General features: G+C 38.0%; 1 protein-coding gene across 5 annotated transcripts in view; it reads left to right on the top strand.

Annotated features, from left to right (window-relative positions):
• LOC138739315 (PC3-like endoprotease variant B) overlaps positions 1 to 15,266 on the top strand; it is an 827,554-nt gene that overhangs the window by 783,981 nt on the left and 28,307 nt on the right. For 3 of the 5 annotated variants that reach the window (XM_069891108.1, XM_069891107.1, XM_069891110.1), the window contains 2 exons: positions 5,281 to 5,331; positions 10,376 to 10,496. In XM_069891108.1, the coding sequence (XP_069747209.1) occupies positions 5,281 to 5,331; positions 10,376 to 10,496 (172 nt within the window). Of the gene's footprint in view, positions 1 to 5,280; positions 5,332 to 8,713; positions 9,629 to 10,375; positions 10,497 to 15,266 lie in introns of those variants that run through there. The other 2 variants (XM_069891109.1, XM_069891113.1) reach the window with 2 other exon arrangements.

A 15,266-nucleotide genomic window follows, 5' to 3' on the forward strand; every position in this document is an offset into this window, starting at 1 on the left:
AAAACCATCGCCGGCTCCATCAGCAGGCTGTTTAAACCCTGGGTGGAACTGACAGCAGCCGGATTGGGCAGATGGAGCCTGTGGGAGCGCTGTGTCTCTGCTCCCCATTCTCAGTGGGTCTGTAGTGGTAGCTCTACCATGACAGCAGTTCCGACACCGCTGCCATTTTCAGTTCCTGTCTCCAAATCTACAGAGCAATTAAGTGGTAAATATGGGATCCAAACTTAATCTTCATTATTAAGTTTCATTTGACAACACAGTTGCATGTTTCTTTCATGACCTCACTTTTGAATAAGGAAGCTTGTAAACACATCAACCTCACTCATTCGCTGGCTCCAAAATAAATAAACTGGAGATGAAGCGTATGTGTAATCACAAAATTTGATCATTTTTGGTGATAAACAAATATTTTTGGTGATAAACAAATACTTGTCTGCATAAGTGCATTAGCTTGTGCCATTAGTGATAACAGATTAGTATAGATTTGTCCCTGCATATATTCCTTGTGGGAATCTTAGCTTTTCCTCTTCTCATGCTACAAAAGCAGAGTTCTGCAAATCCTGTAAATTTGAAATAAAAAACTAAAACTGTTTGAAATGCTGAGCAGGTTGGGCTGCAGCTGGGAGAGAGAAAAATAGAGAAGCAGAGTTAATGTTTCAAGTTATTGATCTTTCATCAAAACACCCTTCTACATTCTCAATAATCGAAAATTGATCACCCAAAATCAGTTATGATTCAATGAAAATGCACGAGGTCCAGCCGCTCCAAGTAAACTTAACCAAGTGAATGGTATTACAGGTTACCAATCCACTAATCTGGGGATAAAGTTTGTCCCCATAAAGCCATTTTATATCATCCATTCCTGAACAATTGCAGAATGCTGAATCTTTACTTTCTCAGAAGGCCCTTTACTTTGTTTCAAGCAGCTCTCTATCAATAAATAGGCCAATTATGTACTATGTGAAACATGAAAGTCTGCAGACTGATTGTAGTAAAAACACACCGAAATGCAATTGGCTTATTCCTTGAAGGGTTCAGCCCCAAAACATCGACAATATATCTTTATCTCCTACAGACGCTGAAAAACTGGCTGAGATCCTACAGTATTTCAGTGTGTTTTTATTACAATTATGTACTATGTTATTTCAAAGATGACATCTCAAATGTGGTCATTCAAAAGTGCTCTATTTCTTACAAAGCTATTATTTACTTTCCATTACATTTCTTATTCTCTGATCATTTATAATCTCTCTAGGATACTTATTACTGGTTCCATTTTATGAAGTACCAACTCCAATTTAGAAAGTCTTTTAATTTTTTTTGTATTTTACCTAGTTGTAATTCTAATGCCTCATTGAAGGTGCATTAGTTTGTAAGACACTGCAGGATATTTATAATTCATGGAGCACGATAGATTTAAATTTCATCCATTTTTAGTTCATGTCTTTAGGAATTGTATCAAAAAATTGTCTTGAACTCTGATCCCTATCTTCTGGCTTGTACCATCACTTCTATTTCACCATCACTTCTGTACTTGTTGACTCATGTAAACACCCAGCTAAACAATGTCTCAAATTAAAATTCTCCTCCTTGTTTCCAAATCCTTGCCACGTGTCTTTCTCGTTGCATCTGTAATCTCTCCACATTCTATAATTCACCAAGATGCCTTCCAATTCCAGTCTTTCATGCACTTTCTGTTTTAATCATTCCACCATCACTCGTTGTCTCATCAGACTCTAATATTTTATAGTCTGAAATTCCCAAGGCAAAAGTCTCTGCTTTTTTTTCCTCTCCTTTAAGCTGCTCCCTTTAAAACCAGCCTCTTTGATCAAATGTATTCACTTGGCACCGATACTATTCTGGTATGAAATCTACAACCACTACATCATAGACTTCCAACCAATATTTTGAATTTTTGAATCCAGCACTTAAACCATTTTAATTGTGACAAAGCTTTTGTCACAAGTAATCTGAAAGAAACTAAGAAATGTAATATTAAGACAATTGGCAAACGTGCCCAGACAGACTATAACGTGGCAATGTAGAAAATAGGAATTCAGTTTGGAATATGAGTTAACGTATTAGAGACAATGGAAGGGACTCGAATTCTCAAGCAACTCACACTCTGTAGTTCATTTTGAAACTTCTAAGTCCAATATGAAACGCGTGTGGAAAACTGTTCTTTCCATGGAAAGCAGGGCTAGAGATAACATTTTCATGAATGAAGATTTCAGCAGTGGGTGAGCAGAGAAGATCCAGAATGTGATTAACTTAATGAGAGGAGCAAGAAGAGGATATTTAAAGGGGAAATTTTGAGAATACAGAGTCGGTATGTCCCTATGAGGATTAAGGAAAGGTTAGAAAATATAGGGAGCCTCGATTTTCAAGGGATATTGGAAATTTAGTTCGGAAGATGTGTACAATAGGTGTAGACAGCAGGGAATATGTGAGGTGCTTGAGGAATATAAAGAGAGCAAATAAAATCTTAAAGAAATTAGAAAGGCTAAAAGAAGATTATGAGGTTGATTTGTCAGGCAAGGTAAAAGTGAATCCAAAGGGTTTCTACAGGTACATTAAAAGTAAAAGAATAGTGAGGGATAAAATTGATCCCCTTGAGGATCAGATGGGTAGGTTATGTCAAAAAAAATGGGGAAATTTAAAATGATTTTTTTTTCTTCTATATTCACTAAGGAAAGGAATATTGAGTTAGGTGAAGTAAGGAAAACTGGTGGTGAGGTCATCGAAAATATACAAATGAATGAGAAGGTAGAACTGGCTATTTTAAAGATATTAAAGATGGATAAATTTCTGGGTCCTGACAAGATATTCCCTGGGACCTTGAGGGAGATTAGTGTACAAATAATGGAGGCTCTGACAGAAATATTTAAAAAGTCATTAGCCATGGGGGAGGTGCCGGAGGATTGGAGGGTAGCTCGTTGTTCCATTGTTTAAAAAAGGCTCTAAAAATGAACCTGGTAATTATAGGTCTGTGAGTCTGACATCAGTTATAGTTAAATTAATGGTGAGTGTTCTAAGAGATGGTATATACAATTATTTGGATAGACAGAGATTGATTAGGAGTAGTCAACATGGTTTTGTGCATGGTAGATCATGTTTAACAAATTTTATAGAGTTTTAGAGGAGGTTACTAAGAAGGTTGATGAGGGGAAGGCTGTGGATGTTGTGTATATGGACTTTAGTAAGGCCTTTGACAAGGTTTAGTTAGGAGGGTTCAACCATTAGGTATTAATGTTGAAGTAGTGAAATGGATTTAGTAATGGTTGGATGGGAGATGCCAGAGAGTGGTGGTGCAAAATTGTTTGTCAAATTGGAGGCTGGTGACCAGTGGAGTGCCTCAGGAATTGGTACTGGGCCCATTGTTGTTTGTTATATATATTAATGATCTGTATGATAGGGTGGTAAATTGGATTAGCAAGCATGCAGATGATACTAAGATTGGTGGTGGTGTGGGTAGTAAAGAAGATTTTCAAAGTTTGCAGTGGGATAGAGGCCAGTTAGAAGAGAGGGCTGAAAGATGGCAGATGGAGTTTAATACTGATAAGTGTGAGGTGCTACATTTTGGTAGGACTAATCAGCAAAGGTTATACACATTAAATGGTGGACAATTGAGGAGTGTAGTAGAACAAAGGGAATTAGGAAATCTGGTAAATTCTCATAAATCAAAGTATTGAGTACAGGTGTTGGGATGACATATTGAAGTTGCATAAGGCATTGATAAAGCCAAATTTGGAATATAGTGTGCAATTTTGGTCACAGAATTATAGGAAGGATATCAATAAATTAGAGAGAGAGTGCAAAGAAGATTTACAAGAATGTTGCCTGGGTTTCAGGGTTTGGGTTACAGGGAAACATTAAAAAGCTTAGGACTTTATTCACTGGAGTATAAAAGATTGAGGGGTGATTTGATAGAGATATTTAAAATTATGAGGGGGGACAGATAAAGTAAATGTCGACAGGCTTTTTCTATTGAGAGTGGGGGGAATTAAATTCAAAAAAGAGGACATGGATTGAGATTGAAGGGGGACAAGTTTAAGGAAAACATGAGGGGGAATTTCTTCATTCAGAAGGTGGTGGGAGAGTGGAATGAGCTTCCGGCCGAAGAGGTGGATGCAGATTCGATTCTAATATTTAAAGAAAAGTTAGATAGATATATGGATGAGAGGGGTATGGAAGGTTATGGGCTGGATGCTGCTCAATGGGACTAGGTGGGAGAAGGTGTTTCAGCATGGACTAGAAGGACCAAACTGGCCTGTTTCCATTCTATGCATATATGTTATATATATTTTGTAGCTTTTGATTCATACTGTGAATAAAAAAACAAAGATATATCTCATCTGGAAGAGTGAGTACATCTAATTATATAAAAAACATTTACATCAAATGAAAATAAGACATAAAAAAATCACCATATATCTTCAAATTTCACCGATGAATCAAACACATGAAATCTATTTTTTTTTCAAACTAAACAAGACATAATATGTGAGAACCTTTGAAAGACTATTAGATGTCTAGAGTCTTTCCATTTGAATAAGATGGCTCTTCTTGCCAACAGTGTAGAGAAGTGTTGCACAGGTAGCGAAAAACTCTCTATGTCTGGTTCAGTAACCTCAAAAAGAACAGTTATTGAATTGGGTCGTAGCTCCACCTGAAATACAGTTGTAAAGATATTAAAAATTTATTTTGAGTAGATTTCTAAGGAGGGACAAGACCAAAATATGTGTCAATGTAATAATATCAGATTTGCATCTGTCACAAGTAGGCTTAGTATTGGAAAATATACAAGCTATCTTATCTTTGGATGTGAATACAAGGCACCACATTGAATTGGATTAATGAATGTCAGGCACATATTGAAGATGTACTCACAAGATTAAGAGTCTTATCCCATAGATCCATTGATAATGGTCTTGCAAGTTCCAATTCCCAAGCTTTTTTAATTTTATTGTGAAGTACTGGATGTAATTTCTATCATATATAATTCTAATTAATCCTTTCTGAAAAGGATTCAATTAAAAGCTGCATAGTCCTTTTACAAAGCTTTCATCTTGCTTATTCTTAAAAAGATTAAAACCCTGTCGACTATTGTTCATACAGGCAAATTTCTTTACTCAACTAAAATGTTATCCAAAATTTCATCTCGCAGATGAAAAAATGTTGCCACTTGTTATATCTGATGGTCAGACAGCATTTATTAAAAATCAGTATTTGCATTTCAATATATGCTATTTATTAAATATTATATAATCTCCTTCTCAGGAGATCTTGGAATCTGTGATATTTTTGGATGTGAAGAAGGCCTTTGACCAGGTAGAATGGAATTATTTATTTAAGACTTTAGAAAATTTTAATTTTGGGACTAATTTTATTCAATTAATTAAATTACTATTTCTCTGCTTGCAATCTGACTACCTTTCAGAATTCTAAACCATTTAAACTCCAGCGTGGAACCAGACAAGGATGCCCTTTTAAGTCCATTGCTGAGGACTCCAGAACGTTTAGCTATTGCTTTCTGAGAATCTAATATTACTGGCCTTTTAAGGACAGACACAGCCCACCAAGTTTTACCTAATGCTGATAATTTATTGCTTATTATTTCTAATATTGAGGCTTCGCTGCCTTCTATGCATTTCTTTACTTTCTCATTGTAATCAATTTTCAGGTTACGTTGAATATACATGAAAGTGAACTATTTCCTTTCAATAATTTGGCAGTAATAAATACTAATCTTCCTTTTAAAACTGTAAGAAATCAATTTACTTATTTGGGTGTAACAATGACCAAGAATTTAAAGAAATTTTTCTCAATTTAATAAAATATGTGAGAAGGGCATTATCAAACTGGTCACCTTTATTTTTATTGTTAGTTGGTTGAATCAACTCTATTAAAATGAATATATTACCTAAATTTATATTCCTTTTTTAGTCTTTGCCTGTTTTTATTCCTGTCTTTTTTGATTCCCTTGACTCAATCTTATCTTATATATGGAAGAACAAAAACCCTCGCCTAAATAAAGTCTACCTTCAAAAATTTTAAAAGAATGGAGGTTTAGCCTTACTAGACTTTAGGTTCCATTACTAGGCAGTCAACATATTATATTAACCATGAAGACTGTCCAATGTGGGTCTCTTTGAAATCTTATTCTGTTTCAAAATTTTCTATAATTTCTCTTCTCGAATTCTCACTTCCCTCATCTTTAAATAAGAAGTTAAACATACCTTGAGGCTCTGGATACAATTTAGAAAACATTTTGGTCTATTGAGATATTTTCTTTCTTTGTCCTATTTTTTTCTAAATATTTCTTTAAACCCATGATTGACGTAGCTTTTAAAGAATGGTATAGATTAGGTATTAAATGTTTTAAATATCTATTTATTGAAGGAAGTCTCGTTTATTTTGAGCAACTGTCAGTTAAATATAATTTACCAAATATTCTTTTTTAAAATTATTTATAGATTAGAGATTTTTGCAATATAATCTCAATTACATATATTTCCTAAGAGCTTTGATAGATGTAATTTTTAATTTGAAACCTTTTAACAATGGTTCAATATCTAACATTTATGACATACTGTTGGGAACAAGAGGGGCTCCTTTAGATAAAATTTAAAAATCCTGGGAACATGAGTTACAGTTTTCAATTTCTGAAGAAAGTTGGAATGTAATTTTTAAATTGGTTAATGCCCCATCTTGCCACTCCCTCCAACAATTTAAAGTAGTTCATTGCACCCACATGTCCAAAATCAAACTATCTTGCTTTTATGTGGATGTATCTCCTCATCGTGCTAGATGCTTCGCTAATTCATATGTTTTGGATATGTCTGAGTCTTGGGAAATACTAGGAGGAAGCATTTCATATTTCTTCTGTACTTTTTAAAGTAAATTTTAAGCCTAATCCTTTAAACTGCCTTGTTTGGTATTGTCGGAGAGAGAGGCATAACTTTAACAGCATCTGATTTACATATATTAGCTTATATTTCTGCTATGGGTAGGTGGGCAGTGTTGCTTAGATAGAAAGATGTAACTCCGCCCATTCACACTCAATGGTTATATGATGTTATATCATATTTAAATTTAGAGAAAATTCAATGCTCAATTGAATATAAATATATTCAATACGAATATAAATTTTCAAACTCTGTGGGGACCCTTTTTAAAATACTCCCAAAATCTTTGATTTGGTATTAATGCAGAGGCATTGGGTAATAAAGTAATTTATTACTGTGACAGGGATTTTTTATTTCTTCCTTCCTTACCAAACAGCTTTGGTTTTGGTAGTGAGAATAAGTTTTCTTTTTATAATAAAATATTACTATAATATACTTTGATTAAGAATGCGAGGTGCTGAGGATCTGAGTGTAGTGTATTCTGTACTTTTCTATTTTTCCAATTTTAATATGAATTCTTATGTACATTTTATATGGAATTTCAATGAAAATATTGAAAAATAAGGAGAGTGGAGTTTCAGGATCAAAAAAAATTATTTCATATTTTACAAAATTTACTTTATCTGCTGGGTGCTTTGGGGTGCTGTTACCAAAGTCAGTATGTGAATATAAAATAGGAGTGGATCAAGATAGTGTGTTGGGCAGCACCCAAATTATTGAAGGTTGACTCTCTGGGAAGGACTGGAAAAAAGGAAAACAGTTCAATGTGGTCTACCCCACGAACAGGAGAAAAGAAAAACAATTAAAAGGCTGCTGGCAGTTTAAAAGAAAGAAGATGGGGATGATACCTTTCTGTGGTGACCTGCAAAGACCAGCAGCCCGCATAGCGACACTGGCCCCAACAAGCAAATAAGCAGGTGAACAGCAAGGCAGCTTAAAGGCCAGCAACCCCAAAATGGTGCTGGTCTTGCTGTGCAGCTAACAGACAGGGACAGCGCACGGGGAAGAAGGGAATTGTTATGCAGAGAGTACCTGTGCGTGGAAAACCCGCTTTTGTTATGCGGGTTGTGATGTCAGTAAAGGGGGGCACTGGCAGGAATGGCAGGAGTATAAAAGTTGGGCCTTAAGCCCCCAATAAAACACAGAGCTTAACCTGACTGCACTCCCTGTGTGTGTGTCTTCTTTCGAGTAGTGCACGACTACATTTGTCCCATTCACATAGGATGCTATTTGTTACTGCTCCACGTTGTTCTGGTAGGTGGCAAGGCCAGAAAACTGACTTGGAGGAATCAAATTAAAAAATAGCAGTGCTACTGAAGGTATTGTAATAGCAGCTCTGCTACTAGTGCAGACCCAGGAGAGTGGGGAGCAGAGACACAGCACTCCTTCACGAGGTCTTACTGCCCAATCATTATGCCGATGGGCCCATACAGAATTTAAATAGCCCTGGGAACACTGAGCTAGTGGTACCTCTTTATGTGCCTTTATCGCATGCTCGTATTTGTTTTAAATTGTGTATGATGTACGTGTCAATAAAGAAATCTTGAATCCATTAAATTTGGAGACCATTCAATTTTCTGAAGAAAGGAAGTTTGAAAGAGACAATGTGTAAGAAGTCAGGTTTTTTTGAGGACGGGGTAATGACAACATATTTGTAATCAGTGGGTAAGGATCTAAGGAGAGAAAGCATTTGCAATAGCAGCGAACTTAGTTATAATGAGAATTGAATGGGAAACAATTTAGTTGGAATTAAGTTTACAGAAAGGAATGTAATAACCACTGAAGGATTTTGTCACTCTTTCAAGCCTAGGATATGCATGGACTAGTTGGGATTCACCTCACAGTTTGGGAAGATGAGTGGCACGCATGCAGAACAAGGCAAGATGCTGCACAGCTGAGACCAAAGTTCAATCGTTACCTCAGCAGCTGTTTGCATGGAGTTTGCATGTTCTCCCTTAACCACATTGGTTTCATCTGGGCGCTCTGGTTTCTTCCTACATCTCAAGAATGGGCTAGTCAGTAGGTTAATTCAGTACTGCAAATTACCCCAAGTGTGTAAGTAAACGGTAGATTCCTAGAATGAACGAAGAATGGGATTAATATCGTTGTAGGTATTCCTCATAGTCGAGGATGATGGCCTTCATTCCATTGATCCACAGGGTTAAAACACCTGTGCATTTATTTGTTTAATGTGCACTTGATGTTGTACTCCAAAAAGCACACGATACTTCACAAATCAACCAATTAATTCCAAAGGCATGAAAACCATGACAATTAGAGCTGATGGATTTGTTGCAGCCTTCGTCTGCCTTCAAAGCAGTTGAGTTCAGACTAACTTTGTCTGCCTGTTCCACTGTTGAGAACTTGGTTGGATTATTCTTTGTCACTCCAAACGGCATCACTCTCAGGATCACAGGACCCCACACGCTTCTCCACCATGACAAGGTGACTATCCATGGAGAAGGGATTAAAATAGGATTAGAGCAAATGGGTGGCATAGATTTGGTGGGGCAAGGAGCCTATTTCCATATTGTATCTCTCTATGACTCCATGATTCGAGGATACGTGTATGAACCAACCATATTTCAGTATGAATGAGGTAACTGAAATCTACTTCATACTATCAAAAATGAACCTATTCTTCAAGCGATGCGGGATGTCTTTTAAAATTAACTAGATGTAACCCCCTGTTGTGAAGTACTGCCATTCAAAGGCTGACTCCAAGTGGCAATCTTGTTAATTACTGAGGTGCTGCCTGCATTGGAAGCAGCAGCCAGGAATCAACCCTGCATTGCAAAACTCATTCCCATTCCAGAGCCTATCCAATTTACTCATTAAATCTTGACTTCATCAATGCTGCTCCATGTGTCAGTGTGAATTTTTTTTGTATGTGAAGATAATCTTTTCATGCCTCACAATAGATATATCTTTTTGTTAAATCAATATATCACTGTTACTTAACCAAAGCATATCTTCTTGTCAGTTTCTCCTCTGGTGAGATTTGAATTTGTTATGTCTTCCCCATTACCTCCACAAACTTTTAAACACTTTTTGTTTAATTTACTACTGATCATTTCTTCTCTACTCACTGTGTCATAACTCCTTCCAAAATTCAAATCAATCCAAGACTTGTCTGTACTGAAAATACTCTTTAACATATAATAACTTTCTTGTACATGCTAACAAAATGTAAAGAAATACTGTTTCTGAAACATACAAACATGCTGAAGAAACATGTTCCATTGATGCTTTTGCCCTACGCAGCCATTCTCCATCCACTTTTCCACCCATAATTTTGGTGAAGTATCCAGTAAAAATGGAAAAGAAGTCCAAGCAGCTCAGGCACAGAAGATCCACTGTCAGACTGAGAAGCATTGTCTCCCTTCATTTGAACTCCTTTGATTTGAACTCAAGTTTCAGCTGGAAAGGGCAAGTTTGAACTCACCTCATCTTAATTTTTTTTTCAGATTACCGATCATTTCATGTCCACTGTGGGTTGTGGCAGAAATGTGAAGGATTTAACATCAGGATTAATCAACAAGTTTGGGCTAACCTTGTGGGGAACCTACCAGGATATAAGACAAGAAAGTATGTGGGTCTCACGATGCAGCTAAGTATTAAAAAAAAATAGACCAAAAGTTTTTAGACATGACATGATTGCTGAAAAATAATAAACTGTGATTAACTGTGTTTATAATAAATAATATGAGGAGTCGTTCCTCTAATTTGTGAGTGACCTCAGTCTAGCTGTACATGAGGCTGTGGATAGACATATCAGTTTGGCAATGGGGGGTGAAATTGAAGTGGTTGGTCACTGGGAAGTCCTTGCTATTGCAGCAGACAGAGTGAAGGTGTCCAGTAGAGGAGGTCACCTTGGGAGCCCTCAGTGCAGTAAATGACCCCCAGAGATTCACAGGTGGAAGCGATTCTGCTCTTGGAAGGTTTTGTTGGGGCCCAGAATTGTGGTGAGGGAAGTGGAAGTACAAGCGAGGCACTTCTTGCAGTCACCACAGGGGGAAGGGATAAGTGGACGAGGGAGTCATAAAGGGAGTGGAAGGAGCAAAACATCACCTGCTTTTGATTTACTGTGCATGCTATATGACCTGCAGGGAAAAGTAAGAAAATGTTTGTGATTGAATGGAGACCGAGAGACTTAGTAACAGCTGTGCTTTTGGCTTCAAGGTTGATGAAGACTTATTTATGAGAGTGAATCTATCTGAAGGAGGTGTAGATAGAAGGAAATCAGCATGGACTGAGAAGAGAAAAACACTCTGGAATAAGCCAAACATTACAATCTTTGACATTGTAATATATATATTCAATTTCTAATTTTTCCTAGTTCTGATTAAAGGTTATTCTGAATAAATTAGAGCCTTTTTGTTGCTTTCACAAGCTCTCTCCCCGACTTACTTAATTTTTCTGTATTCAACCAATATCAATTTTGAGCCAACTAACTCCCAAAGCTACCAAGCAAAACTGTTTCCTGTACACATTCTATGCTTTGATTTTATGATCCCATCGCAGATTTCACCTTTCAACACAATATATATGATATGTTTTTCTTTCCCTTTCTGCTCAACTATACCTGACAGGGTCCTCCTCCTTCCGTACACTTCTGCACTCACCCCTTCTCTCTCCCAAAAGGAAGCAGAGCTCCACTCATCCTCACTTTTCTTCCCAATGGCCTCTCCATTCAGCACACCTGCATTTGTCCTTGGTTTCAGCATGCAACAGTGGAAGGCTCAGATTCACAAAGAACTTTCCTCTCCAAAATATTCTGTTCCATGCCTCAGTCACCACCAACACCATGCTTTTCAAGCATATTCCTCCACAAGCCCAGGAGATGCAATGTTTGCCCATTCTCCCTCTTCCCTTCCCAACCACTCTTCCAAAGTGGACACTGATTTCCCTGATGCAGTTCAGTGGACTCTATTTGCTATTCACACATTAGGAGAAAGAATTATAGGTTGGCAGCTGCTCTAGAATACTCCTGCATCCACAACCCAGGCATGACCCCAAATTTGTAGTCACTTTTCTCTTTAATTTCTTTGCCCCATTCCAACTCTTGTTGTCCTTAAGCAGGGACTACTGAGGCGATAAGGTAAATCAAACTTTTGAACAAATACTTCACAGCTTCTAAAACTAAATATTGAGTCCCTTGTCCAGTCATTCCATACTCCCTTTTGTTTCATTTTGTTTGGGTCCCCCCATCCTGACCCTCCTCCTAGTCTTCTTCAAGCTCTCTCTTCTCCCATGAATTCCACCACATGCCCGTCCTCTGCACTTCTGGGGTTCTGGTATCTCCCTCTGTGTCTTTCCCACTCCCAGGCAAAAGAAAAGCTCCATGACCTACTGCTGAGGCAGAAGCCAAAGAAGGCTCAGCACTACGGTTCAAATGGCAGAGCAGACACAATGGGCTGAACTGCCCAATTCTGCTCCCACATCTTGTTGTCTCTTTCTTCCCTCACTCAGTTCCTTCTCTCTGAAATGCTTGTCCTCTTCCTTTCTCTCCCATTCCCAGTCTCTCTCCCCACCTCAGCAGCATCTTTTTTTTTGGCTGGACCACCAAACCACTCCCAGAAACTCCTCATGGGATGCTCACTTATCAGACAGGTGACAGAAGGTTATTGTTTGGCACACAAGCAACCCACCAGTTACTATCAGAATTGGAGACCCTATGAGTTTAAATCAGCCAGAGGTCTTGCGAGTTCGCAAGATCACAAAACAATGGAACAGAAGCAGGCCACCAGGCCCATCAAGTCTGTTCAATATATCTGCACTAAGCTACTCTACACTAGTTCCAATTTCCGGCCTTTTCCCCATATCCATTGATGCCCTCACTAATGAGATACTTGTCTAAAGGCAAAACCAGAAAGCAAAGGCTCTGGTTCAGGGACAGTGAAATAGATAAAGGCCCTGTGGATAAAAGGCAGTACCAAAGATATAACAAGATGAATTTAGGAATCGTGGGAAACAGGGACCCCAATAATTTAAAGACAGTGCAAGAGATAGGCCTCATAAATTTCACAGGCAGGACTGTGGGTTTAGGGTCTATGGGAGACAAAGCCTTCAGTTGGAGAAGGAGACAGAGGCCCTGTGTATTTAAGTACAGAGAAGGAGGCTGAGGCCTCAAGGATACATATCATAAGATGGAGCAAACCTTTTCTTGCTGAGGTACATGAAATTCCATAAAGAGGATGTGTTTTTCTGCTATTATGATGGAATTGAAAAATCTATGTATTGGGTGCCTTGGATCACAAAGACAATTTGGCTTTGCTGACAGATATCATTGTTGAATACCACATGGAGGCTTTTTCTTGATGACAATAGTAAAATGTTCCTTTCTTTCTGCAACTCTTGCTAGGTTATACTGGCAATTTTTTTTAAAAAAGCTATTGAAAACAATAAAATGTTTAGCATACATATGTATAAACAAGAATTTCACTTTAAAAATAGTTGGAAAAGTAGTCCAGCCAAGATCAATACAGATAAGAACGGCATACAGTAGGATGGGTATAGATCCAGGAAAATAGGAAAAGCATAGAAAGGCATCATTTTCAGTGTGGATGATGTGAACCAGAAGAGTCCAATGCTTATACAATTTCATGATTTTGAAAACAAAATAATGCTGGGAATAACAGAATATTCAGGAAATATTTAGTTCAATGTTAAAGGTAACATTTCAAATTGATGACCGTCTATCAACCAACACTAATGGAAGTTTGGTGAGTCAAAAGATTGTCTCTTCTTTCTCCATATATGCTATCTGACAGATGAGTATTTGCAACATATTTTGGTTTCATTTATTATTATAGTGGTACCCACTGCTTTGTGTACTATGTATTAGCCACAACATATCTCTTGTATAATTATTTGGGGACATTTTGTTTCATCATTTATTCTGAATGTAACACCGGTGAGCTCTCAAATAGTCTCTGTACCAGAACGGCTAGGAATGATGCATGGCAAATTGAACATCAGGAACTGAGCCAATTTCAGTCTGTCAGATGAAAGGAAACATTTCCATTAAAGGCTTTACCTCAGACTCAATACAAGTGCAACATTTCCATGCATTGTTTCAGGTGTTTCACCAGAGATTACAGAAAAATGTGAATTTTGCTGTGTCGATACTTCAAATTAATATTTTTGTTACTTTGAGAGGCAGTAAAATGCTCGCAATGCAGTTGGCTGAGTCACTGTGTTTAAAATCATTAACTCTTGTCGAAATAGGGATGAGAAAGGCTGTGTTGCACTTACTTCTGAGGACATGATTGAGAAACAAAACATAGACAGGGCACCGGGTGAGATAAGATATTTTATCGTGAGCAACTGAGCTTTTTGTGTGTGTGTGTGTGAGTGAATGCTTAAAGTTTTTGTTGCTTCTAGTGAGGGATTGTCAGTTTTTATCCACAGCCTGAGGCAAACAACAAGACTGCTACTCTTTAAAAAGGTACATAAATTTACAGTTGTATGGAGGGATTGAACCAAGTAGAGATTGAATCTGAATTGAGTTCAAAAGATAGAAGATTAGTGGTGTTCACACTTTCCATTTACAGATTATTTTGAGTTTTTTTTTCCTTTTGGAGATTTCTGTTGATTTGCCTTGTTTGAAAAATGCATTCAGATTGTAAAGCGATGATCAAAATCCTTCATATTCCAGATATCGGCCCTTCTAATGGTTATTTTTGCAAAAAAAATTCACCATTCTGGTTAACGCACACATCTAATTCAGACTTGCCAAGAGATTAATTTGAAACCTGGGAGTAATGCAGAACAAAGCACATTTCATGAATTTAAGGTTCACAAAGTAATAGAAACAGCAAGGAAACAGTCCCGTGATACTTACCCCTGTGTTCATCCCTTCCCACCAATCACCCCCCTCCTAGTACTTACCACCAATCTCACCACCCTTTCTCCCCAACCCCCGTGATACTTACCCCTGTGCTCATCCCTTCCCAACAATCACCCCCTCTCCTAGTATTTACCACCAATCTCACCACCCCTTCTCCCAACCCCCCCCCCCCTTGATACTTACCCCTGTGCTCATCCCTTCCCACCAATCACCCCCAATCTCACTTCCCCTTCTCCCCACCCGCCGGGATACTTACCCCTGTGTTCATCACTTACAACCAATCTCAACACCCCTTCCCCCCACCCTTGCAATACTTATCCCTGTACTCATCACACCACTAATCACACCACTACCACCCCCCAACCTGCCATGGTACTTACCCCCCCCTCCCCCGTGCTCATCACTTACCATCAATCACACCAACCCCCCTTACCCTGGTACTTACCCCTGTGCTCATCACTTACCATCAATTGATGCCCCCTTCCCCCATGGTGCGTACCCCTGTT

Source organism: Narcine bancroftii, chromosome 7, assembly GCF_036971445.1.
Source record: "Narcine bancroftii isolate sNarBan1 chromosome 7, sNarBan1.hap1, whole genome shotgun sequence".
Taxonomy (NCBI): Eukaryota; Metazoa; Chordata; class Chondrichthyes; order Torpediniformes; family Narcinidae; genus Narcine; species Narcine bancroftii.